Source organism: Takifugu flavidus, chromosome 8 (assembly GCF_003711565.1).
Source record: "Takifugu flavidus isolate HTHZ2018 chromosome 8, ASM371156v2, whole genome shotgun sequence".
NCBI lineage: Eukaryota > Metazoa > Chordata > Actinopteri > Tetraodontiformes > Tetraodontidae > Takifugu > Takifugu flavidus.
In genome coordinates, this window is record NC_079527.1 from 6,357,323 (window position 1) to 6,379,107 (window position 21,785).

General features: G+C 50.5%; 1 protein-coding gene across 6 annotated transcripts in view; it reads right to left on the reverse strand.

Annotated features, from left to right (window-relative positions):
- LOC130529523 (forkhead box protein J3-like) overlaps positions 1-21,785 on the reverse strand; it is a 42,196-nt gene continuing 20,411 nt past the window's right edge. For 4 of the 6 annotated variants that reach the window (XM_057039848.1, XM_057039847.1, XM_057039845.1 and 1 more), the window contains 12 exons: positions 21,036-21,119; positions 19,285-19,386; positions 17,124-17,282; positions 14,980-15,199; positions 12,989-13,255; positions 11,994-12,095; positions 10,726-10,965; positions 10,554-10,655; positions 7,210-10,355; positions 2,295-2,783; positions 2,059-2,164; positions 1-1,467 (listed from right to left, as the gene is read on the reverse strand). In XM_057039848.1, the coding sequence (XP_056895828.1) occupies positions 10,237-10,355; positions 10,554-10,655; positions 10,726-10,965; positions 11,994-12,095; positions 12,989-13,255; positions 14,980-15,199; positions 17,124-17,282; positions 19,285-19,386; positions 21,036-21,119 (1,395 nt within the window). In that variant the 3' untranslated portion in view covers positions 1-1,467; positions 2,059-2,164; positions 2,295-2,783; positions 7,210-10,236. The remainder of the gene's footprint in view (positions 1,468-2,058; positions 2,165-2,294; positions 2,784-7,209; positions 10,356-10,553; positions 10,656-10,725; positions 10,966-11,993; positions 12,096-12,988; positions 13,256-14,979; positions 15,200-17,123; positions 17,283-19,284; positions 19,387-21,035; positions 21,120-21,785) is intronic. The other 2 variants (XM_057039850.1, XM_057039849.1) reach the window with 2 other exon arrangements.

Here is a 21,785-nt window from a genome sequence, read left to right on the forward strand (position 1 = left end):
TTTGGTGGAGAGTTTCTGCCTTTTTTATTGAAACGGTACGAACAAAACCACTGCATTTAAATTACAGACAAATGAGACAGAACAACTAGAACTTATTTATGATGTGTGGCAAAGCAGAAAGGTGGAAACAAAACGCGTCGTTGCAAATATCTGCAGAGTCGACAGCCAGCGGGGGGTCATTAATTCTCACTGTAAAAACAAACTCACTGGTTCCACTCAGGGAGAAAAAGAGTCACAATGCCTCGAATAAGTCAAAAACCTACTTCAAGTTGTCCTTTTTTCACCCCCCCCCAAAAAAGGTGAAATTTCACAGAAACCTGGGGACTTAAGCTGGATGAATGATTTTATTTTTACAGTGCACTCCTCCCGCGCACATTTAAAGAGCAAAGATAAGCCGAGGAACACTGACAACCGGAAAAAAATATGGACGCCGTTGCCGTGCCCTGAAACTAAGCGCAGCTATCTAACATCATCCACACTATCGCTGTTCTGGTAATCTATCTATCAGCAGAATGTGCTATGACTGCGCTGTCAAAACAACGCTATCGCTGTGGTTAATATCAACTAGCTGTGTGGGTGTGCCTGTGTATGTGTGCGTGTGTGATCCTTTATGGATAGCAAGCCAGCAAAGCTGTTCTGTTTTGGGCCTTTTTTTTGGAATGGGTGGTGGTTAATAAGTCAATAATAACGCGGTGTAAATGTTAAAATGCTCCTAACTAAACAGGAATACCAGAGACAGTGGCACAAACCCTTCTGCTAAATTTCACAGATATGTATTAGCTTTTTATACGGCAGTGTCAAAGTGGGCAGAATGTGGTGTTAACTCTTCCAAAAGGGGGTGCCTTTGCTTTCTGTCAGCCCCGAGCTAGTCCACGGCACACGTGTTGAAACAACTTCTGCACACGGTGCTTCAACAGTTGGACAACGCCTGGATGTGACGTGGGGCCCGGGGCTGCTCAAAATGTCCGTTTGCCTCGGCAATGACCCGGTGGCTGCCTGTACTCTGATGGTATTCAGCGTCGATCGCTAGCCTACGCAACTGCAAGGTATGAAAGTGTTATTAGCATTATGCTACTGCGTGTAGTCCCCTTGGGTTCTATATACGTTCTTTCTCTATGGGTTAAATTTCAGATGCTTTAAGGTTCATGCAAATATAAATCAATCTATTCGCAAAACATGTCAGGTCAACTTTTTTTTTTCCTCCTCTATTTTGAGGGTGGGAGTGGGCCTGGGGGGTGGGGGGGGGGGTTGGGGGTTGGGGGCGGCGAGGGCATTTGCCCTCCTGTTCTGCACACATGCAGTACATACATCAACACACAAAAGACACCCTCCGTCCCCCCCAAAGTCTTATTTTGTCAATAGTCCAGGTTGGATGTAACTCCGCCGTCCTGCTCGGCTTGAAGCTCGGAAATGACGTCACAGCTCAGTAGTTCAGAACTCTGGATGGTTCTGCTGCTTCTTCAAGGGCTGTGTGGTTACAGAAAGAGAAGGTCGGCAGGTTAATGCAAGCAGATAATCGCATGACGATATCTGTGCCATAACTGGAGTGTGGGGGGCCAGCGGACTGAGGCAGCCACAGTGGAAACATAAGCTGCATCACTGCCTTCCATAACATCCCATAGTGGCCGCCACTGCACTGCTGATCACAGTGGAATATCTATAAAGACTTTAACCAACGGGAGAAAGAGCTGATGACGCCCTGCCAGGACAGGTTAAAAGGACAAGACGCTTCCCTTCTGGTGGTTTTTAGTCTTCTGATGCCGAAAAAAGACGAGATGAAACTAAGAGGACAGCTTTATCATCTCTGGACTCCAGCATCAGGTTCAGACAGCCAGTCCCTAAATGAACTAATTTCAGGGCCAAACGCAGCGGCTCCACAGGGGCGTCTTTATCTCCCTCCTCTCTGAGTGCTTACGTCACTGCTCGTGTTCGTGCATCTCGTGTAAAAGTCTACGTGCACTCGCCGTCTCCCAGCGCAGCCACAGAAAGGCCAGAACAGGTGACTCACCACATGGCATTAGTAACAGCGTCTGCTTCCTCACAGACCAAGGTACTCACGAGTATTTGCCCATCCTCCTCGCCACGACGATCACCACGGCGATGACAAAGGCCGCCGCTAATAAGACGCCAATGGCGATGCCAACCGCCTGACCGGAAGTCAGTCCTTTTGTAGGAGAGAGGCCAAAGAAACCAAAAATAAGAGTTGGTCCGTTATTCCGACGACTGCTGATAACTATCACAGTCACTCGCTGTTTTGACCCCGTGCATGCATGCATGCCGTGCACGCTCCTCACCTGTCTGTTTTTGAAAGCCAATGGACTCGGTCGTGGCAGCTGCCGTCCCTGATGTCTGGACCACCTCCGCCTCTTTGGTCGGAGCTGCAGTCTCCGCAGTGGCAGCGTGGGTGCTGAGCAGCTGTCCGGGTACTTCCGTCTGCTGGCTGGCGACCATGGTGTCATTCAGGTCCACCTCTGGCGTTGCTTCCATGGTCACTTTCTGGGGGACCTCGGATGCGGCTGCTGCTGTGGTCATTTCAGGGGGGACCTCGGATGCGGCTGCTGCTATGGTCATTTCAGGGGGGACCTCGGATGCGGCTGCTGCTGTGGTCATTTCAGGGGGGACCTCGGATGCGGCTGGTGCTGCGGTTATTTCAAGGACGACCACATCTGGCTCCGTGGGAGGAGGGCCGGTGGTGACAAAATTGCTTTTGGGGGGTGCTGAGTTGTACAAGGTGGCGGGCTGGATGACTGAAGAATCGGTGTTTGTCGGGATTAGTGTTGGGCCTAGGGACAGAAATCAAACCTTAGCTCACCAACATGAGTACAATCTAAGACACTAGTGGATGGATGGGTGTTTGCTTGCTGTTTTGCCCACATTTTTATGCTACTTCCTGTATTGTTTCTCTACTTCCTGTCATTGTGCATTTCCTGTCTCACATGCTAACGTGTTTTGGATTGAATACGCTTGCCTGTCCAATTTATTTTAGCATCGGAGAGGCAGAATTTAGATAAGATCTTCTTGTTTAGGCTTCCTTTACAACCAGAGACTTTCCGGTCACGCTACCTGTTTTCTTTGAACAGTAGCCCAGCTGCTAGCATGTCTGGTGGGGGGCAAAACGTGTTGCGTTCCAACTTTGTTCAAGTATTGAAGTAACCACAATGAATCGACGTGATTATTAGATCCACTGTCATATTTGCACAGCAGAACAAACACTTCTACTCTTCGTTCTTCAACTCTTCATAATCACCAGCGCACGGGCACCATGACATCATCACTGCCACACCCCATGACTTCATCATTAGACGGACAACTTCCCCCACTGTCCTGTCTGTGAGAATCTGCGCTGCTGTGCTGGCGTGCCGAAATAATGGCTCATTTCCTGCAGCAGGCGGCGAGAGCGTGGAAAGAAAAAGGTGGACCAGTCGTACCAGCTGCTCGGTAACTGTCCAGCATTCGTAACGAGGGATATCAATTAATACGCGGAGCTTTGAAGTCCTCTTTGCTCGCAATAAAATGGAGGTTTGAGCGTGGCAGCCCTGTAAAGAAGAACACTCTTTCATCATGGTTTGGACTGCGACGAAGCCTTGATTCTAATCATTCCCCTCCAATAACTAAGTCCCATTTGCCGTCCCAGCAGCCACAACTGAAGGCTGGACGTGGCTGCTTCAGATTTTGGGACCTGCCATCTGCAATGTGGCCATGAAATTGCTGTCTCCAGTTAAATCAGGAGAAATATGGTCCTGAAAAAGACTCATTAATCCTGCCCCTGGGAGCATTCCTGCTCTAGAGTCAACATAATGTCTCTAAACTTAGCCGCTGACGTCGCGCCCTCCCCGTCTCTGTTTTGTCCAATTGTTCTAAATACTTGAGATTATTGAAAATGCGTAACTGAGGTAAAAATAAAGCTGTGTTTTACGACCTGTGCAGCCCCCTCTTAGCTACCCTATTCATTAGCAGGTTGGACAAATATACCGTAACATTTGTTCCCACTTGTGGCAGAGGGGTGACGGTGACTCGGACCGTTTGTTTGGAAGGCCTGTGAGGGATGATGAATGCTGCGCTATTTGTAATCTCCCCTCTTAACAACTGCTTCAATATGTGACCCGTTCCCACAATTAGCCCCCTCCCCACTGCGCTCACATCCTAAATACAGCGGAGCAGGACCGTTGCTCTCCACATCCTCTTTTTTGGTTTTGTTTAATCCCTCTCACATCTGTACTCCTCTCCCCGCCGCCGCCACGCCCCCAAAATGAGTTTCTCGCTGCAGAGACAGTGGACACAATTTATGGATTTCACATCGTCTGATCCCAAATTTGAATTTTTCTGCAGCAGGTCCTTTTGAGCGCCACATGCGTGTAAATAAACCCACAAAGGTCAGCTGGAGAACAGGATCTCCTCTGCTGATGAGGCCCTCTTCCAAAACCAGAGCTTCTCTCCGGGTCAGCACGCGGCACTCGTGCTTCTCGTGTGTCCTCCGCTCAAACCCGTCGCCGAGTCAAACCTCGGCCAACTTGGAAGAGGCCTGTTTCATTTCCCTGCTCCCAGACTGAGAGACGTTTATGTAACTGTGGCGCTGTCCTTATTATTCCAAAGTTCTCTGCAATCCACCCAGATCGTTTCCCCCACGATTACATCAGTTTGACCACATGTTCCCTATCATGAAACACCCTGAAATCATCCACACGATAAACAAACGGTAGCAGAAAGCCAGTGAGTCATTGTGTCTGTAGCAGGATGCGACAGGGCTGCAATTGTATTTAAAGCAATAAAAGGGGATCAGGAATGTGGCAAATCTGTAACAGGAAGATGGGAAATCAACCGACAATACTGTACAAATGCATTGTTGCCCCTTTTGTTTCCATTTTTAATTGAAAAAATAAAAAAAAGCACACAGTTAAGCCCCGCCCACGTCCCAGTCCCTCCAGTACCTGCCTGGCACTGAGCTGCTGGGATGAACAGAACTATATGCAGCAAATGTGTGTGTGTGTGTGTGTGTGTGTGTGTGTGTGTGTGTGTGTGCTGGTGTAACAGAACTGGTAATTCACACGGCAGTGTGGGAGGAAAAGGGTGTGAGGGAGTGTGAGCTGTCCACCTGGAGAGTCCAGGAATGTTCCTGCTGCACCAGAGGAGCGAAATGCCCCCAGATCCTCCCCTCCCCCTCCCCCACCCCTCCCCGCGCTGTGGTGAGATGCCATGCCGCGATACTTTCCCCACACTCCCACTCTGAGATACTGGGGTGTGCCATGAGCTGCACCCAAGGAAGACTTTAGAGAGGAGCCAGTCGGGAGTGGAATATTCCCAGCTGGGCTTATCACAGATGCAACAGAGGGAAGGCTGGGACTGTTTTCCGAATCATGCAGCAGGTCCCACATGAGCTTTATCACTGTGTGTGTTTGTGTGTGTGTGTGTGTGTGTGTGTGTGTGTATGTGGGGGGGGCATAAGGTGAGATCACTGTGGAAAAAACCTACATAAACAGATCATGTTGTGGAATCTGTTCATAACACTTTCTCTTAGCCTTTAAATACAACATAAATCACCCTGTCGGAGGCGAGGGGGTGTTTCTGTATCAGCAGCTCCACTTTCTCAACTTGAACCCACGCAGGTGCTGTGTGGACGTTAATGTATTTCTGAGTATATGTACAAATGGAGAAACTTCTTTTTTCTTTCGAGGTTCAACTCAAATCATTCTAAATAATCTGGAATTCACACCCGATGAGCGAATCCTAATTTGATTGCGCTTTAGTGGCTCGGTTAATCTCCCAACACAGACCTTTTTTGTCCAGTGAATTATATAACTGTCTCCTTAAATACAGTATTTTACCAAAGCATTTAAAGTCTCAGCTTGTCCAAACACGCCTGCGAGAGCTGCCTGCGTTATAGTTTTTCAAGTGCTGGGCCAGGACAGAGGTCAATGACCTCTCGCTTCAGCAGCCAGATGTAACGGAGGTGTTATTGGGCTGGGGAGGCAGACAAAACTCATTAAAGCGGAGGGGGAGGAGGGCCGGGGAGGAGGCGGCGAAGGCTTTTACAGGATACGCCGGGGTCTGTCGGTTAAGTGTACAGGCTCATGGGAGTTAACAGACCCCCGTCTGTGAGGCGGGCATGTGACGCGAACCCTGTTTCCACTCTTTCCGACTGAAACCCGGGAAGAATATCAGGGTTTTCAAAGGCAGGATTATCCTGAATTTGTCTTTTATGTTGAGTGTAGAGGGTTTTGTTTTTTTTCTTTTAATCTCGTCAATATCTGCCCCTCTTGCCCTCAGGCAGCGGCTCTCATGAGGTTGTGAACAATGAGGACGCAGCGGTCGCACAGGGCGGAGGGCACAACACGTGCATAAGCATGTTTGCATATCTGGGGAATACATTTGGCTCTTTTATGTGGGCCCTCACCCCCTTTCCCCTTCCCCGCCCATTTAGTGAGTGCTAAACGGCTGATAACCACCCTAAGATGGGTAAACGCCAAGGGGTGTGGCGCCTCATGGTCTACCGACTCGTGGGTAAGCAGCGGGCGGGGTGCCTCTCAGAGCACATCTCGTCCCCGGTGCTCCCTCTCTTCTCTCCATCCCTCACTCCTCTCCTGTCTATATGACCCTCTCGTATATATAGAGCCTCTCTATTAATACTCACACGCAACCCGGCCCTACCCTGCCCTGCAGTACCCCCGGCTTGTCCCCACCTCCCCCTACCAATACCAAGCCTTCCTGCTTCCCCTGGGCAAATGCTGCCGGTCGGGGTGAAGGCAGGAAGCAGAAAGAAAGAGAAAACAGGCAGAAAGAAACAGGAAGAGCTAAAAAGAGGGAGGCAGAGGGAGACAGCAGATTAGTTTACAGATGAATGTGCACAGTGTAAGTTACAGCCACCTCCCTCCATATCTCAGCCCCATGTGGAAGTGTCTTTTTTAACTGTCACTGCCAGATTCCCCCACACCCTCCCCCCGAAAATGTCCAACATTCTGCTAATTAACCATCCTGTCCAAAAGTCCAGCGAGATGAGTACGGGTTAAAGCGCTCAAAGCGGCATATTTGATGTCATTTCAAAGGGGAAAAAATGGTTTTAAATTACGGAGATCAGATAATGCGTTGATGTGAGCGCTATATAATCGGGGTTTATCCGGGCCGGAGCAAACGGCCTCCAGAGGGTGTTTTTGTTCCATCAACCGGGATTAGACGCAGACAAAGAGCCGTGCCGACGGCAGAAAGTTCACTTACTTGCACGTGTGAAGGCGCAGAAGGGGCCAGCCAGGGCCAACAGGAGCAGCAGCTGAGCGTTCATGGCGGCGGGGATGTTTCACGGCCGTCTGGAGTCCACAACAGCAGAGAGCTTGCACACGCTGTAGAGCACACACACACACACACACACACACACACTCACACACACGCTGAGCGCACGCTGGCCAGAGGGTGAAGGGTTAAGTACCCTTCCACGTCTCTCCCCCCCAAAAAAACAAATAATTTTTTTTAAAAACAAAAAAACAGTGGCAACCTTCAGGAAGAGTTTGAGCGTGGAAAAAGTTTAGATCCTTTTTGGGGGGAGGACGGGCGAAAGTGAGGATGACCACAGGGCAGAGAAGGAGAAGAGGGAAGTCTGGCACTGAGGAAGTCGACAGAGAGGAGGACTGGCACACAGCATGAGAGGGAGGTGTGTGTGCGTGTGTGTGTGTGTGTGGAGGAGGGGTTCTGGTGCAACTGGTGGGCAGGGTGGGAGCAGGTTGGGTCGGAGGGAGGGAGGGCGGCTGGGCTGTGGTGGAGAGGTCCGTGTCAGACGTGTGGTGCAAAGACAGCGCTCCTGTTTACACACACACACACACACACACACACACACTCACACACACACACACACACACACACACACACACAAAGACCGTTGACTTAATCTTCAGAAACTGGTTGATACTGGCTAATGTGCACAAGCTGCTTTAAATGCTTGGTGAACAACCAGAGACAGAAAAACACAGTCGGGAGCCCCAAGAAAACCTGCACCAAAACCCTCATCCGAGACAGAATATTAAACCCCCAGTCAGAACGTTGTGTGACTTTCAGGACTGGTGACTATGGGTGGTCCGGGGGCACTAACCTGGGCCCGGCGCGAGGCTGACACCTGTTGGACAGCCAGTTATGAGGGCCAATGAAAAAACACACACACACACACACACACACACACACACACACACACGTGGGCCGCTCCAGGAAAAAGAGACAGCAGATCTCTGGGTAATGCAGTAAAAATGGTCAATGACATTTTATTAAACACAGAAACAGATTTCCACCGTTGAACCGCCACACACACATTATTTATGACACACAAATAACGCCAAAGCCATCACGTGTTTTTTTTTCCCCCTCCTACTTATGTACAGTAAACTGAAGGTATGTACACACCGTGTCTCCAGAAGGACAAATAACAAAATACTTTCTCTCCATTTTCTTTGTTCTTTTTTTTTCAATTTGTTTTTCAAGGGCAAACATAGGAGTAATGTACGGTTATTTACAAGGACAACAACACATAAACATACACAATATATATGCTGGTCACTGCAATACAGCATTTAATGTCAATAATAGACACGGGTTTCTCTTTTTTTCCTCCCATGATGAGTTCTCAGACCAAATTCACTGTCTTTCTCCTCATTTCTTGACACAAACAAATTTGTCTACGTGATTCTTTTGCTTATATATATAGTTTTTTTTAGCTGTACTGAACTCAGGACTATACACGTGTACACAAAGACAAAATTAAACATCACAGTAATAAAAACTCTGGTCTGCGTCCCTCGGCCGATGCGCTCCTTTCCAAAAGAGGTTAAATTAAATGTCCGTCGTTTTGATTTCCGCTCCCCAAATCATTCACATTTGTGCAAAAACCGCCCGTCGTCTCTTAAACGAGGCATCCCGAACTTCGCTGCCCGTCGTAATTGATATGCACTTCCCCGAAATTATAAAAGAAAGCCTTAAAAACCAAGTTATACTTTCAGAAAATGATGTCCTAGTGCAGGCCAAGTCCCAGTTTAACCAGCGGCTCCTTTCCATCAGACTGGCGAATTAGTGGTGGGTTTTTTCTCTTTGAGAGCTACCGGAGAGCTGACTCCACAGTATTTTGTATCCGTTAGCTTATAACCTGGAAAAGGAAGGTTACCCTCTTTCTGGAGATTCAGGCTCGCCGTTAGCTAACAGGAGAAGTTGTGAGCGGACTGTCAAACATGCAATAAGCGTACGCAGCCTGACATGTGAACGTTAACACCCTGAGAAACGTGGCACTGTAGTCTGTCCGACACGCAAACACAAACTGAGCAACAAAAACAAGGAGTTGTGGTGCATAGTACTTTTTTTTTAGGTGAAGGAAGCTGGAATGGAGCAGTTTATGGTGAAGTTTACCATTTTCTGTGTTTTTGCATATTTATGGTTGAAAGCATCTCAGTTTTCACACCTTCCACTAATGGACAGCAAAAGCTAATTAAAGTGTTTTGTAAATCACTTGTTTGAGTGGAATAATTTAGGTTTGGATACACAAAACAAATCAAATTCTCAATTTTAAGGGATTAACTGATTTACTGTGAAGAGCTACAATGACAGTCGCTTGTAGATGTTTACAGATGTTGACCACTAGGAGGCGCTCTTTTGCAGAGGGCCTGATCACGCTGCCTGTTGTTCATCATAAATTGTGTAGGAACATTATAAAGAGCAGAACAAAACACAGCGGGAATCAGATGGGGATAGCTGCATTTTCTTTTAGGGCCAAATTTACACAGAAATGCAGAAAATGGTTTCCCCCACTTTAAAAGTCTACCCACGATGGTACCTGCTCTGACCAGCAGGTGGAGCTCCTCTCACCCGTTACGCCCACAGAGACCCAGAGCTGAAGCGAACAAAGAAAACCTGCTGCAGAAGCCGGGCAGCTCCAGTTTTTTAAAGCAGTGCAAACGCGAAACACAAACAACTGAAACTAATTCACAGATGACGTGAAAACGGTTCGGAGACCCGCGACCCCGGGAGGACCGAGACATTCCAGCGAGCCGCAGGCGGTCCCGTTGCTTTACGACGAGGCGCGTTCATGTCCCAGCTCGGTCCGATCCTCTCCTCGCCTCTTTTCATCTTTTTTTAAATTTTTTTAAATGATTGTCTTTGGACTCACCATCGCTTCATGGGGGGGGGGGGGGTTCCATTGGATTGTCATCTTTTTTTGTCTTTATCACGCAGGTAAAAAGGAGCAGTTTGACCACCTGTCTCTATCCGCTGGGCTTAGACGATGGAGTCCCAGTCAAAGTCGTCCTGGATGTCGTCTGCAGTCAGCATGCGTCTCACCTGGAAGTGTCCCAGAGGAAGTCTGTGCTGCTGCTGGCTCAGCTGGCTGAGGTGGCCTGGACAGAAGCAGAGACGTCAGGCAGAATCCCTTCGCTCACTCCGCTAACGCGCCGCGGTACCGCTGGACACTAGAGTGCCAGACATAGCGCCACAATAACGCACGCCGCGCGCTATAAACATGACCGCGGGCATGCTCCGATACCAACATTTGGAATACTGACACCCGAAGGACGTAGGCGGTGGCGGTAGGTCACCTGTCATGGCGGGGGCCGTGTTGCTCATAGGGGGCATGTGGGGGTATCCTGGCGGGCCCATCAGAGAGGAGATGTTCTGTCTTGTATCCATGTACATGTTCCCTGTAGGAGTAACCACAGTGGCTGTCAGATTTGCGTACACACGCACACAAACACACGCGGTTTGCCTGACCTGTGTTGATGTGTTGGTTGTGTTGCCCGTGCTGGCCACCCTTCGCATGCATCGCCCCGTGCTGCGGCGCCCCCGGCGGCGCCTGATGCTGGACCTGAGGTTGCGGGTGGGCGGAGCCCTGAGGGGGGATGACCCCCGTGGTTGTGAAGAACTGGTTGATGGAGGAGCACAGGTCGGCCATCTGGGCGGCATCCAGGGACCAGTTGTTGAGCTCGGCCTGCCTCATGCTCTCCTTCAGACCTGCGGACACGGCGGTGGCGGATGAAACCGGCGGCACGTGGCGTCCAAATTATAGCAGATGTCATTGTCTGCAGTTTCCAACAGATATATCATTTTCCACATTTTTATCAATCTGCATCTGTTGTTATTAGCCAGGTTGTCTCCCAACAGTGAATCACATGCATCCAAGCACAATAATGTCAGATCTGTGACGCCTGTGAGAAAAAGCAGGGACGCAGAAGCGCCAACGCTCGCTCGCTCCCCCCCAGATGAGGCGGCGAGGAGCGCCGAACGCATCACTGTTACCCTCTTCACCTTGAATCCGTCAGGCAGAAGCGTGATTTAAAGAAAACACACCAATCCTGCAATAACTATAGCAACCGCTTTCAGATGTCGATTGACAGCTTAGCAATTAGCAATCCACAACAAAACATCCTCTCTCGTTGAGGACACACCCGCGCGTGTGTGTGTGTGTGTGCGTGTGGCGAGCGGCTCGCCACGTGCACTTTGGAGGTGGTCCAGCGGCGGCAGAGGAAGGCGGCGCGGCCGGTTTGAGGGAGGTCAGACACTGCGGAGTGACAGCAGCAGCCCCGGTGTGGGTGTTTTATTAGACCGGCCGTTGTCATCCATGGCGTGGATGTGTGCCGGCTGTGCTGTGCGCTGACCGTGATAAGAGGCTGTTACTGAGTCGGGGCCTAATTGGATTATTCACATCATGCAACCGAGAGTGGAGGGCTGGGGGGGGGGGGGGCTGCATGACGAGCGTGAGGGTGAAAGAGAAGGAGAGGCAACCTCTCAGAGGCAGGATAATGACTTTTATTAGACCAGGACTATTACCACGGTGGCGCCTGAAGGGCGAGCGTATATGAAAGAGAAGAGAGGAATCATAATGGTTTAATCAAAGCGACTGATCTGCATCGCAAACACCCGATCAATTCTCGCTGTCGAAAAAGGCTGCAGTCGACGGCTTTATTAATGTTCGCTTCAGATGCTGTCTACACCAAGGGTACCAAGACTCATATAGCGATGTGTGTGTGTGTGTGTGTTACCTTGAAATGGGGAGAGATCTACATCAGCCCAGTTGTAGCTGGTAGCTATGCGGCAGCTTTCCTTCAACCAATCCAGGTTGGGGTACCAGTCGGCTGACAAGCCTGCGAGGGATTCAGAGTTGCCTGGGTGATAAAATCTTCAATATTGCCGATGATTTGCATCACAATTTGTCATGACATTTTTATTTTTTTTGGTTCAAAAACTATATTATTGTTATTCTTTTCCTTTGAATTAATGAAAAACCTGGATAAAAAATCCAACATACACAAACTGGAACCAGCGAACACACCAAACACGTCACTCTCATTATCATTATGAAATTGTCTACGTTAGAATTGCTTAATTGCTTAATCTCGAGTCCTATTACATCCAGACAACAGGAGTCTGTCGCTGACGTTGGCCACTAGATGGCGACATCTCACGCAGAAAAATTCCCACCGCAGCTCTGCCTTCAATTCTTTTCTGCACCTTTATCACCATCAAACTATATAAAAATAAATAAATAAATAAAAGAAATGCATCAAGTATCAAGAGATTACTTCCATCATCCCCAGTTTGGTTGAAAGGAACACTAACCTAGATAATAGTCCCTCTTTTTGGCCTGAGAGCATCATTGCAGAGGCACAAAGAAAAGCAAAACAAAGACTGGGAACTGGGAGAGCAGGAAAAGCCTCAGAGAAGCTTTGGAGGGGCCCGTCTGTATTAGCCGGGCCTCTTCAAATCAAACGCTCCCGGATCTTAGGGTGGGAGGACAGTGGAATATTAATGCCATTACTGTGTGCAGGTGAGTGCGGCAGAAAAACAAAAAGCTCCATGTTTCTATACTGGTTTCGTGGCCTCTGCTGGGGGCAGGGAGGGGAAACAGCGACTCGCGTTGTTGCAGCAGAGCTGCACCAGTAGCAGCTTACTGACGAGGCTCATAAACACCCTTCATATGGAGCCTCGCCGCAGCTGGGCGACATCAACCAGCAGAACACAGCAAAAAAGCGTCTACCTGTTGAGGAGCAGGTCTGTCCACCGTGACCCTGGTGGGAGACGGAGGAGTGCTGCTGGGGATGCGCGGCGTGCTGAGGGTGCGCCTGGTGCTGGCCGTGGCCAGAGTGGGGGAAGAGGTGCTGCGGGTGGTGGGCGTGATGCGACGCCTGGCTGTGGTTGTGTTGGTGGAGGCCGCCGCCCGAGCCGCCTCCTGCACTGGGGGAGTGCTGGTACGAGCAGGCGGTCCGTGTCGGCTGGGTCGACTCGCCGACCATACCCAGCAAACCTGGGGGGGGGGAGGAGTCACTGCACACTCATTGCTTCCTGTTTTTTTGTTTTTTATTTTCCTTTTTTCCCCCTTTTTTACAAGTGTAATTCAGCGGTAATTTTCTCGTCTGTCAGTGTCATCATCTCAATCATGCTGTTTCCAAGTAGAAGTAGAAATCATGTGATTTACACGCACGCACGCACACACACAAACACACACCCTTGTACTTCTAGCTGTGATAAACATCATACATTCTCTAGCCCATAACCATCCCCACAACCCCACTATCCCTAAACATAAATCCAGCTCTAACCTTAAAACCTCAACCCTCAAACAGCCATTTAAATGTCCCCGCTTCCCAAATATGTCCTTATTCTCCCAGTGGAGCTTGATTTTGGTGCTCAGTATGTAGCAAGTACAAGTACACACACACAGTAACAGTAATGCTCTGACAGGGACACAGCAGGAAAAATTTCATCAGTGTTTTTTTGTGTGTGTGTGTGTGTGTGTGTGCGTGCGCACGCGTGTCTTTCATCTGTTTCACTTTTAATCACGGACTCCGGCAGCTGTGGAAGCTGTAACACCAGGCAGCTCCCTTGCTTGTTACACTTTCAGACAACGGTGCATTGTTGTCTCTACATCAGGAGCACGCTCAGACCTCGTCTCCGCTCCTCCCGCATCTGTGCTGCACTCTCATGAATACATTTTAGCTTAATGCACAGCGGATCTGCTCTCCACCACCAAACAATTTGTTTTTGACTTTTGCATGTATTCACAGCTCCAAAGTCAGCGACCAGAACCTTTCGGAGGAGCTATAAATCACCAGGAAATCCATTAACGCGCTGGGTCTGCCAAGGCACCACTGTGGATTTTACCCTCGGCCATCATGGAGTGGTTATGCTTTACCGGCCTGTAAAGTCCGATTCACTGACCAGACCTTCATTTAAGCTCCTCAGGACCTCCTTTGTCTGACCAGCTGATTGAGGAATGTCACACTCATAAAAGCAGGAGTCTGTCTGAAGGACACCATCTGGGATGCTCTGGATGCAGAAACCCACCTGGACCCCCTCCCCCCCCAAACCCTTCCTGCGAGTCTTTACTGACCACAAATTGAAGGGGACCTCGTCAGAGAGCGAAGAGGGTCGGCGGCCGCAGAGCCAACCGAGTGCATCAATCTCCCAGACGGCGGAACCTACGCTGGGATGTGCAGAGGGGAGGTGGCACAAGAGCGGTGGAAAGGCGGCGTTTGAGGGGGAGGGGGAGGTCTGCTGACCTGAAAGCTTCAGGAAGCAATTAGCGAGATGCTACGCAAACTTTAGAAGCAATCTAATTAGCCGCTATCAAAGCCGCAGAAGCCTCTGCTCTGCTCGACTGCAGACGTGTTCGTGAGGGCTGCTTCCTCCTTCTGGTGAATTCCTCCCCTTTAATTGCCTTTACTCATTTGACTGAGCGAGCTGTAAAAGGCAGATATGCGGAACAACATATTGTTTTGTTTATTGAAACACAATAGAATCAGAGTGGTGGTAGAAGTTAATCGCGGCCCGCTTTAATGTTGGGAATGCACGGGTAAATTGGTTGCCATTTCATCGGGAGCTTAAGGTTGACAGTTAATTAAGCACATGAAGACTGGCATGGAATTTTACTTTCTCTTTTCCCCGAACCCGTGTCAATTAAGATGCAGCGCGGGCGCTCGCAAGCGGATTATCCGCAGACAAAAAAAAAAAAAAAGGGCCGACACCCACCTGGCTGCGAGAAGGACTGCTCAAAGACGCACTTGTAGAGGCTGCGGAACGAAGCGCTCAGGTCCTCGAAGTCTGAGAAGCACAGCTGCTTGTCCCGCAACTCGGGGACGGGCAAACTGTACGCCGGCTGTGCGGGGGGAGGGGGCGGGGGCGGCGGCGGCGGCTGGGCGGGCTGCTGGAGGCTCAGGGGCTGGGAGGACGAGTCGGAGTGGCTGCTCGCCTGGGAGACGCACGCGGAGAGGAAATTAGGGACGGGGGCGAGAAATCAATAAAAAGATTGGATTCAATCAAATCACACACAGAAACACGTGCACGCTCCAGGAAACACGACGTGACGGAGTCCATGCTGTTGATTTATGACTCATGAATCCATATTTGTTGACTTATTTCAATAATCCTCATTTAATCCTTGAGGAACGGTCCAAAACGACTCACGTCAGGTCCTGTTTATCCTGGAGTTTGGGTGTTTTATCAACATTGTATACACACACAAACACACACATACACACGTGTGTACACACACATACACACACACCATGTCAGGGGCAGAAACCATTGATTGCGCTCGCACTGTTTAACCTGGAGTTTGAAAACAGGAGCGGAGGTTTAGCAGCGCCGCACCTTTACCTGTCGGTCCAGCTCAATTTAAAGCCGGACAAGCTGTTTCCTTTAAAAGACTCCGCTTTATTGTATTGTGGAAAATCAAAAGGGAAGGAAGGCCGCGTGCGCCACCTGTTCCAACGCTCAGGTCAGCGAACTCGCCGTCTCGGGCGGACCCTTCGCCCGCGTGGGGTAATGAGGCAGAACTGACCTTGATCGCTCCGGACGAAGCCGCAGATGAGGTGTGAGGCGGCGGGGGAGGAGGGGGGAAGGGAGAGGTGGGTGGGAGGTAAACAAAAAGATGGCCTCCAGGTTACAGGAGGTTAACGAGATGAGACCCCGCTGACCTTTACTAACGCCGGGGGGGTGATTGATGCTAAGAAATGTGACCAGCTGTTACAGGAGGAAATATAATGGAGGGTGGGTGGTGCGTTCAGGGCCCAGCGTAATGTAGGAACACATTTTCGTGGTTCAAACTGGAGGTTTGAGTTTTGGTTAAAGGGGGTCAAGAATGCAAAGGCGGAAAAGTAAAGAGGCGACGCAAACACAAATTTAGAAGGGAGAAAAGCTGAAGAGATAATGTGCAGATGGAGGCGATGCTGTCTTGGCTGAGCCCAAACAGGAGGGAACCCAAATTACTGCACTGAAGGACAGCGCGGATGCATCCATCCACTTCCTGCCCCCTCCATTAAAATCATTTCAAATACGAAACACAAAGACACGTATAAGAGGTTTAATTTTGATGGATGTGGTTACTAAGGGAAACGGTTCTGAGAGGAGCGGCAGCAGACCTCAAGGACGCTGAAAGTGATGAAAGGCGACACGAGGGGCCTGATAACGGTGCAGGAAACGTTCGCACCGCTCTGATCAAGGAAACTCCAAACACAGCAGAGGGGGCTGATAGGACCAATGAAGACGTTGAGTCTGTTACTGTTAGCTGAGAGCAGAGAGTCTGATGGGCCATTAACAGCACCCCCGCGTGAGCCCAACAAACGGTATTAACAGTTGCTGTGAAACAAAAGGCTGAATTATCCGCACAGACTGACTCCTGCTTAACACACGTCTGCCCTCACTGATGGGGAGTGTGATTTTGATAGCGTGCTAATACTTGTTTATGCTAACTAGGATCACGATTACATAACTCAACCACCCCCCACCTCCCGAGGGTTGCATGTTTCTACAGCAGCCACCATGAAATGTTTCACCTTCACCTTCACCCTCGGTCCGTCCATCCTTTTCCTACCACTAAAACACATTATTTCAAATTAAATTAGCCCGGTCCGATAACACTGTAGCCGATGGGCTGTAAAAAACTAGAAGAACCCAGCGGATCAAAGAGGGAACCACGGATGGGTCCTGCTTTGGCCCCCGCTGTTCCTCTAAGCAGGCTGACCTTGAAGCGCCTCCTCGCCCAGCTAATCTTCAACTTCTGCTTGAAAAACAAACGCGCCTCCAGATCAAATTAGCCCAACCCGGCGGCGCCGTCGGGTCAACTGTTATCAGGCAAAGGAAATGTCGCGTCGCTGCCAGTAAAGACTTCTTACCGGTGTGTAGCTGTGCACGTTCCCGCTGCTGCTGATGCCCGTGGTCAGGCTGCTCAGGTTGACGGAGGCCAAACTCTGCTCCGACAGGCTGTTGCTCAGGCTGCCGGCCAGACTGCCAGGACTCTCGCTGCCCTCTGCCTCGGGGCTGTACAAGGCGACCTACAACACAATTGGAATTTAATTCGTTTTCTAATCTACGTGCAGGTAAACCTGAACACCATCCACCTTGAGTACGCACCCGTGCACGCTTTACACGGGTGTGGGGGGGTGCAAATGCAGCCGCCTCATAAACACAAAGATGCTAAAGTAGCAAAGACACCTTCCCGGGTTCATTTTTGTTAAATGTCTCAACCCGGAGACAGGTAACTGACTTCAGATGGGATTTTACTGACTGAGATTTGGGCGCCAATTAAAATGCAGCGCTCAGAGTACAGTTACAGACTCGGCGGGAGCGGGTCGCTCGGCTCCTGAATAAAGCGCCTCAGGAATCAGATTGTGTTCATTTGCCTTCCTCTTGTTTTGTTTCACGGTGAGTCCTGGTGCAGCGGCGTGCTAGCGTTACCTCCGGGCTACATTTAATTGTAAAGGCGAACGTGAAATCGTAGCCTACAGGTGAGACGGCAGCAAAGACTCTCTGGGGCGGCGCTCCACCTGCTAGCACAGCTGTCGTTTTTGGGGTTTTTCCTGCCAGAATCGCCTCTGTTTTAGCAGACTTGGTGACACCTGAGTGAACCCACAAATCCCTCCGATGTGTTACTGTAGTATCGAGGAAATTTAAGAATGTGATTTATGAGAACGTCCGAGTTTAACCCCCCCTGGCTCTTGACAACCTTTGCACGCCGTCTTGCAAACTCAGCAGGGCTTTAATTACAATCCCAGCGTAATGATGACTGTGCTGGAATAGCTTCCCGTCATCCCGTCAAATTATGCCTTTCAATGGCGCAGAAACTCGAAAAGAATGAAGCTAGCGGGTAATGGAGGCGACCCGACACGCTGCAGTCCGTGCAGGAAACCACCAGCGTGCACGTGACGTCTGTGACGGAGGTGCATTTATCAAGATGTGGCAAGTCGGCGCAGTGTTAAAATGAATAATTTGAAATCAATCCATATATTTTTAATATAATAGATGAGATAAATGTATGTTAGCCCCTTAGATCAGTCAGCGAACGGCAAATATTGAGTGTTAAACAAACCTCTGTGAGGCCTGGGTGGCATGTTTCCAGACAAATGTGTGACTTAGTCAACAACATAAGCAAATATCCAACTAATGGACACGTCTGTTCCAGATTTCTGGACAGATTTGTCTGTATAAGTGTTCACATTTGCACGTTGGAACGTGTTTACGAAACATCGACCCGCTGGCGAACACACCTGCCATAAACAAGTGCTCCGATGAAACGGACCTGAAAGTGTTTCGCCTCGACTTTTTTTTTTTTTTTTTTTTTTCTGGAAAGTCTGAGTCAAGACGAGAGAGAAGCAGAATGGAAAACCGGAATAAAACCTTCACATGGCGCTGAAGTGTTTACGGACAGATGTGAGAGGGAGGGGCTGGGCCACGGAGGGACGCGCCTCCTCTGGTCAGGGTCAAGCCTCCTCATCGCACACAGGCGTGTGTGCGTGCGTTGGCTGGCCGCGGCGGAGTCAGAGGTCCCGCTCGTGTGTTGACCTCCGCTCCGCATCACGCCCTCGTCTGTGAGAACCTGTGGAAACGTGGTCCGCCGAGTGCCAAAAAGCGTGACTACGCGCTAACGCCCGAACATTCCTGAGGAGCGTATCACCAGGAAATGCGTCCTTCGATCTTTTTCTTTCATTTATTTAATCACTTTCACGTTTGGGTTGGCGAGGATCAAACTGTGATGCTGCTGTTGACCCCCGTCTCTGCTGTTGGGGGCTGCCGCTAGGTGCTAGGTTCTGTTGCACCCTCTAGTGGAAGGCTGCAGTAAATGCTTACACTGTTTTCCCCATGGCTCCTTGACCACCCACAGAGGTAAACCCCTGTTTCTGTCGCATCGTGTAATCATCATCATCGCCGCAGACGTGCGTTGCACAGCGACACCGCTCCGTTACACAGCTGCACGACCCACAGATCTGCTGGATTTGGTCGGTTCGGGCCAAAACCCGCCGCTCCCGTGCGCCGCGCCGCTTTCCCGGGGCGTCCTACCTTGTTGGTCACGGCGTTGATGGCCAGAGTGGGGGAAGCCCCTCCCGACATGATGCAGTCCACCCTCAGAGACTCCGACTCCAGGCTGTAGGGGGTGGACGCCTGCAAGGAAAGGTCAGATCAGGAACAATGAAGGTGGGCGGATCCAGGCTGCCGCGCGGAAACGTGTCAGAAAAGACGGAAGTTTCGTCCCTGCCGCATCAAGTAAAAAAGGAAAGTGAAAAAGAAAGAAATGCGCTCATCGCAGGTCACTGCAGAGGCCTCTCGAATCCGCTCCTGATGGAAATGTGCTGAGGGGGAGGAGAGTAATAATGAGGGGGGAAATGAAATGTGACGAAAGTTATAAAAAATCGGGGTCGTCACGGCGCCGGGCTGCAGCTGCGCGGATCAGCAGAGGCGCCGAAATCACCGGACATTGAAACTGAACAGCGTGGATGTTAGGGTGAAACCGGGTAAAACCGCACGACCCTCGCGCGTCATTGAAGCGTACTTTTAAACTCGGGCTGACCGGGGACGCGAGGAGGGCTTCGCGGATCGACGAGGGGCTAAATCGATGGCCTCCAACTGGTGGAAAAAGCAGGCAAAAAAGTAGGACAATGTTTTTTCCCCACTTGTCTGACTCCTTTCAGGGTTCAAGACGGCATCCCTGCCTCCCCAAACTGCTTACAGTAAGAGGATTGGTCGGTAACAATGCAATCTTTAATTTATGATAAACTCCCAGCGAAAACGGGCCGTCGGCTCGCTGGCAGAGGCACTTAGAGAGGAGACAAGGGAGAGGTGAAGAGAGGAAGGCTCGGGGGGGGAGGGAGGGCGGGGAGAGTGGGAATTGAGTGGTGACAGACAGGCAGGCAGACAGGCAAGCAGGCAGCAGGCAGGCAGACAGGCAGCAGGCAGGCAGACAGACAGGCAGGCAGGCAGGCAGACAGACAGACAGGCAGGCAGGCAGGCAGGCAGGCAGACAGGCAGGCAGGCAGGCAGGCAGGCAGGCAGGCAGGCAGGCAGGCAGGCAGGCAGACAGGCAGACAGGCAGGCAGGCAGGCAGACAGGCAGGCAGGCAGGCAGGCAGGCTGGCAGACAGGCAGGCAGGCAGGCAGACAGACAGACAGACAGACAGACAGGAGGGTGATTACGCTGGGCGCAGGTACTAAACCGAGCGTACGCGCTCTCGTGGCTGACGTTTAGCCCCGCTGTCATCGGAAGACTTGAAAGATTCCGGCTCAGCTCAACGGAAAACCCCCACATTAAAACACAACCAAACAAAAACCACACGCCGTGTTTGGCTAACCTTCCTTTGTTTCTTCAGACGGCAACGCCGCCGTAAATCTCGACGCTTGAGAGCGGCCTCTTTCCTCCTCGGCCCATGTGACAGCCCAGAGTGTGTCTGCCAGCCGTGCAAGCCAGGCGTAAAAAAAAGGGGTCGAAGGGCCCATCCGTGGAAGACGAGATGACAAGGCTCTGAATTAATTAATGTTTGTAGTAAAAAAAATAAAAACGGTGGAGGAAATATGTCTAACGGCAGCCCCGGGGCTTTCTGTGGTAATTAAGTGGAACGCTAGACTAGAATCCGCTCGCTCCTCCCTCCTCACAGCTTGACGTTTCCCTCTCCATCATCTCTAATCGCATCTCTAAATTTGCGTTGCACTTCTTTCTCGCCCCCCCCCCCACACACACACACACACACGTTTTTACCTCTGCTCCCCGTGGAGGACCAAAAAAAACACAGAAAGAGAGAGGACAGGGTTCAGATTTACCCTCTCTCCAGAGCGGGGTCTCTTCTTGGGCCTGCTCGGAACCGTGTCTTCTTTAGGATTGGTATCGATGGCCCAGTAAGAACCCTGAGGAGAGAAACCACCACAGGCCATGACAACGTTTTTCTCTTGTGAGGCAAAGAACACACACTCATTTGCTTTTCTGTACACGTGCAACGGAACTAACAAATGTACGTCCGGCAGGCCCGAAATGTGGTGCTTCTTCAACTCTGAGGCCGGCCCTCCGCCGCCACGGACCACGCCGGCACAACTCAATCGTCTGATCAATAGCGGCGGCCATCTTTATTTTTCCGTTCGTTCGAGCCAATAAACAAAGGTGCGGTTCTGAATCCTAAAGAACTGGTGTTTCTGTTGGTATTCGCCATAAGTACGAGGTCGGACTGTCAAGGTTCCGTGTTCCAGCGGCGCAGCATCCTGGCTCCTTCCCTGAGAAAATCCACCGCAATCCTTTTGATACACCGCAGTCTCCGAAAAATAAACACCCACAATGTGAGAGGAGGAAATCAATTGCTTTTAGGTCCTTGATTTCCTCCCGGTCTGACTTTATTTCTCCTCTTTTCATTTTCCCCTCTCCCTCCTGAGGAGGACCAGAGCTGCAGAGTGAATTCAGGAGGTTCATCTAGGCCACACGCACACGCACACGTGCGCACCAACACACACCTCGCTCCCCGCCTCCTCCATCCCGCCCCCCCCCCCCCCTCCCCCCGTCTCCCAGTCCCACATCACTGAATA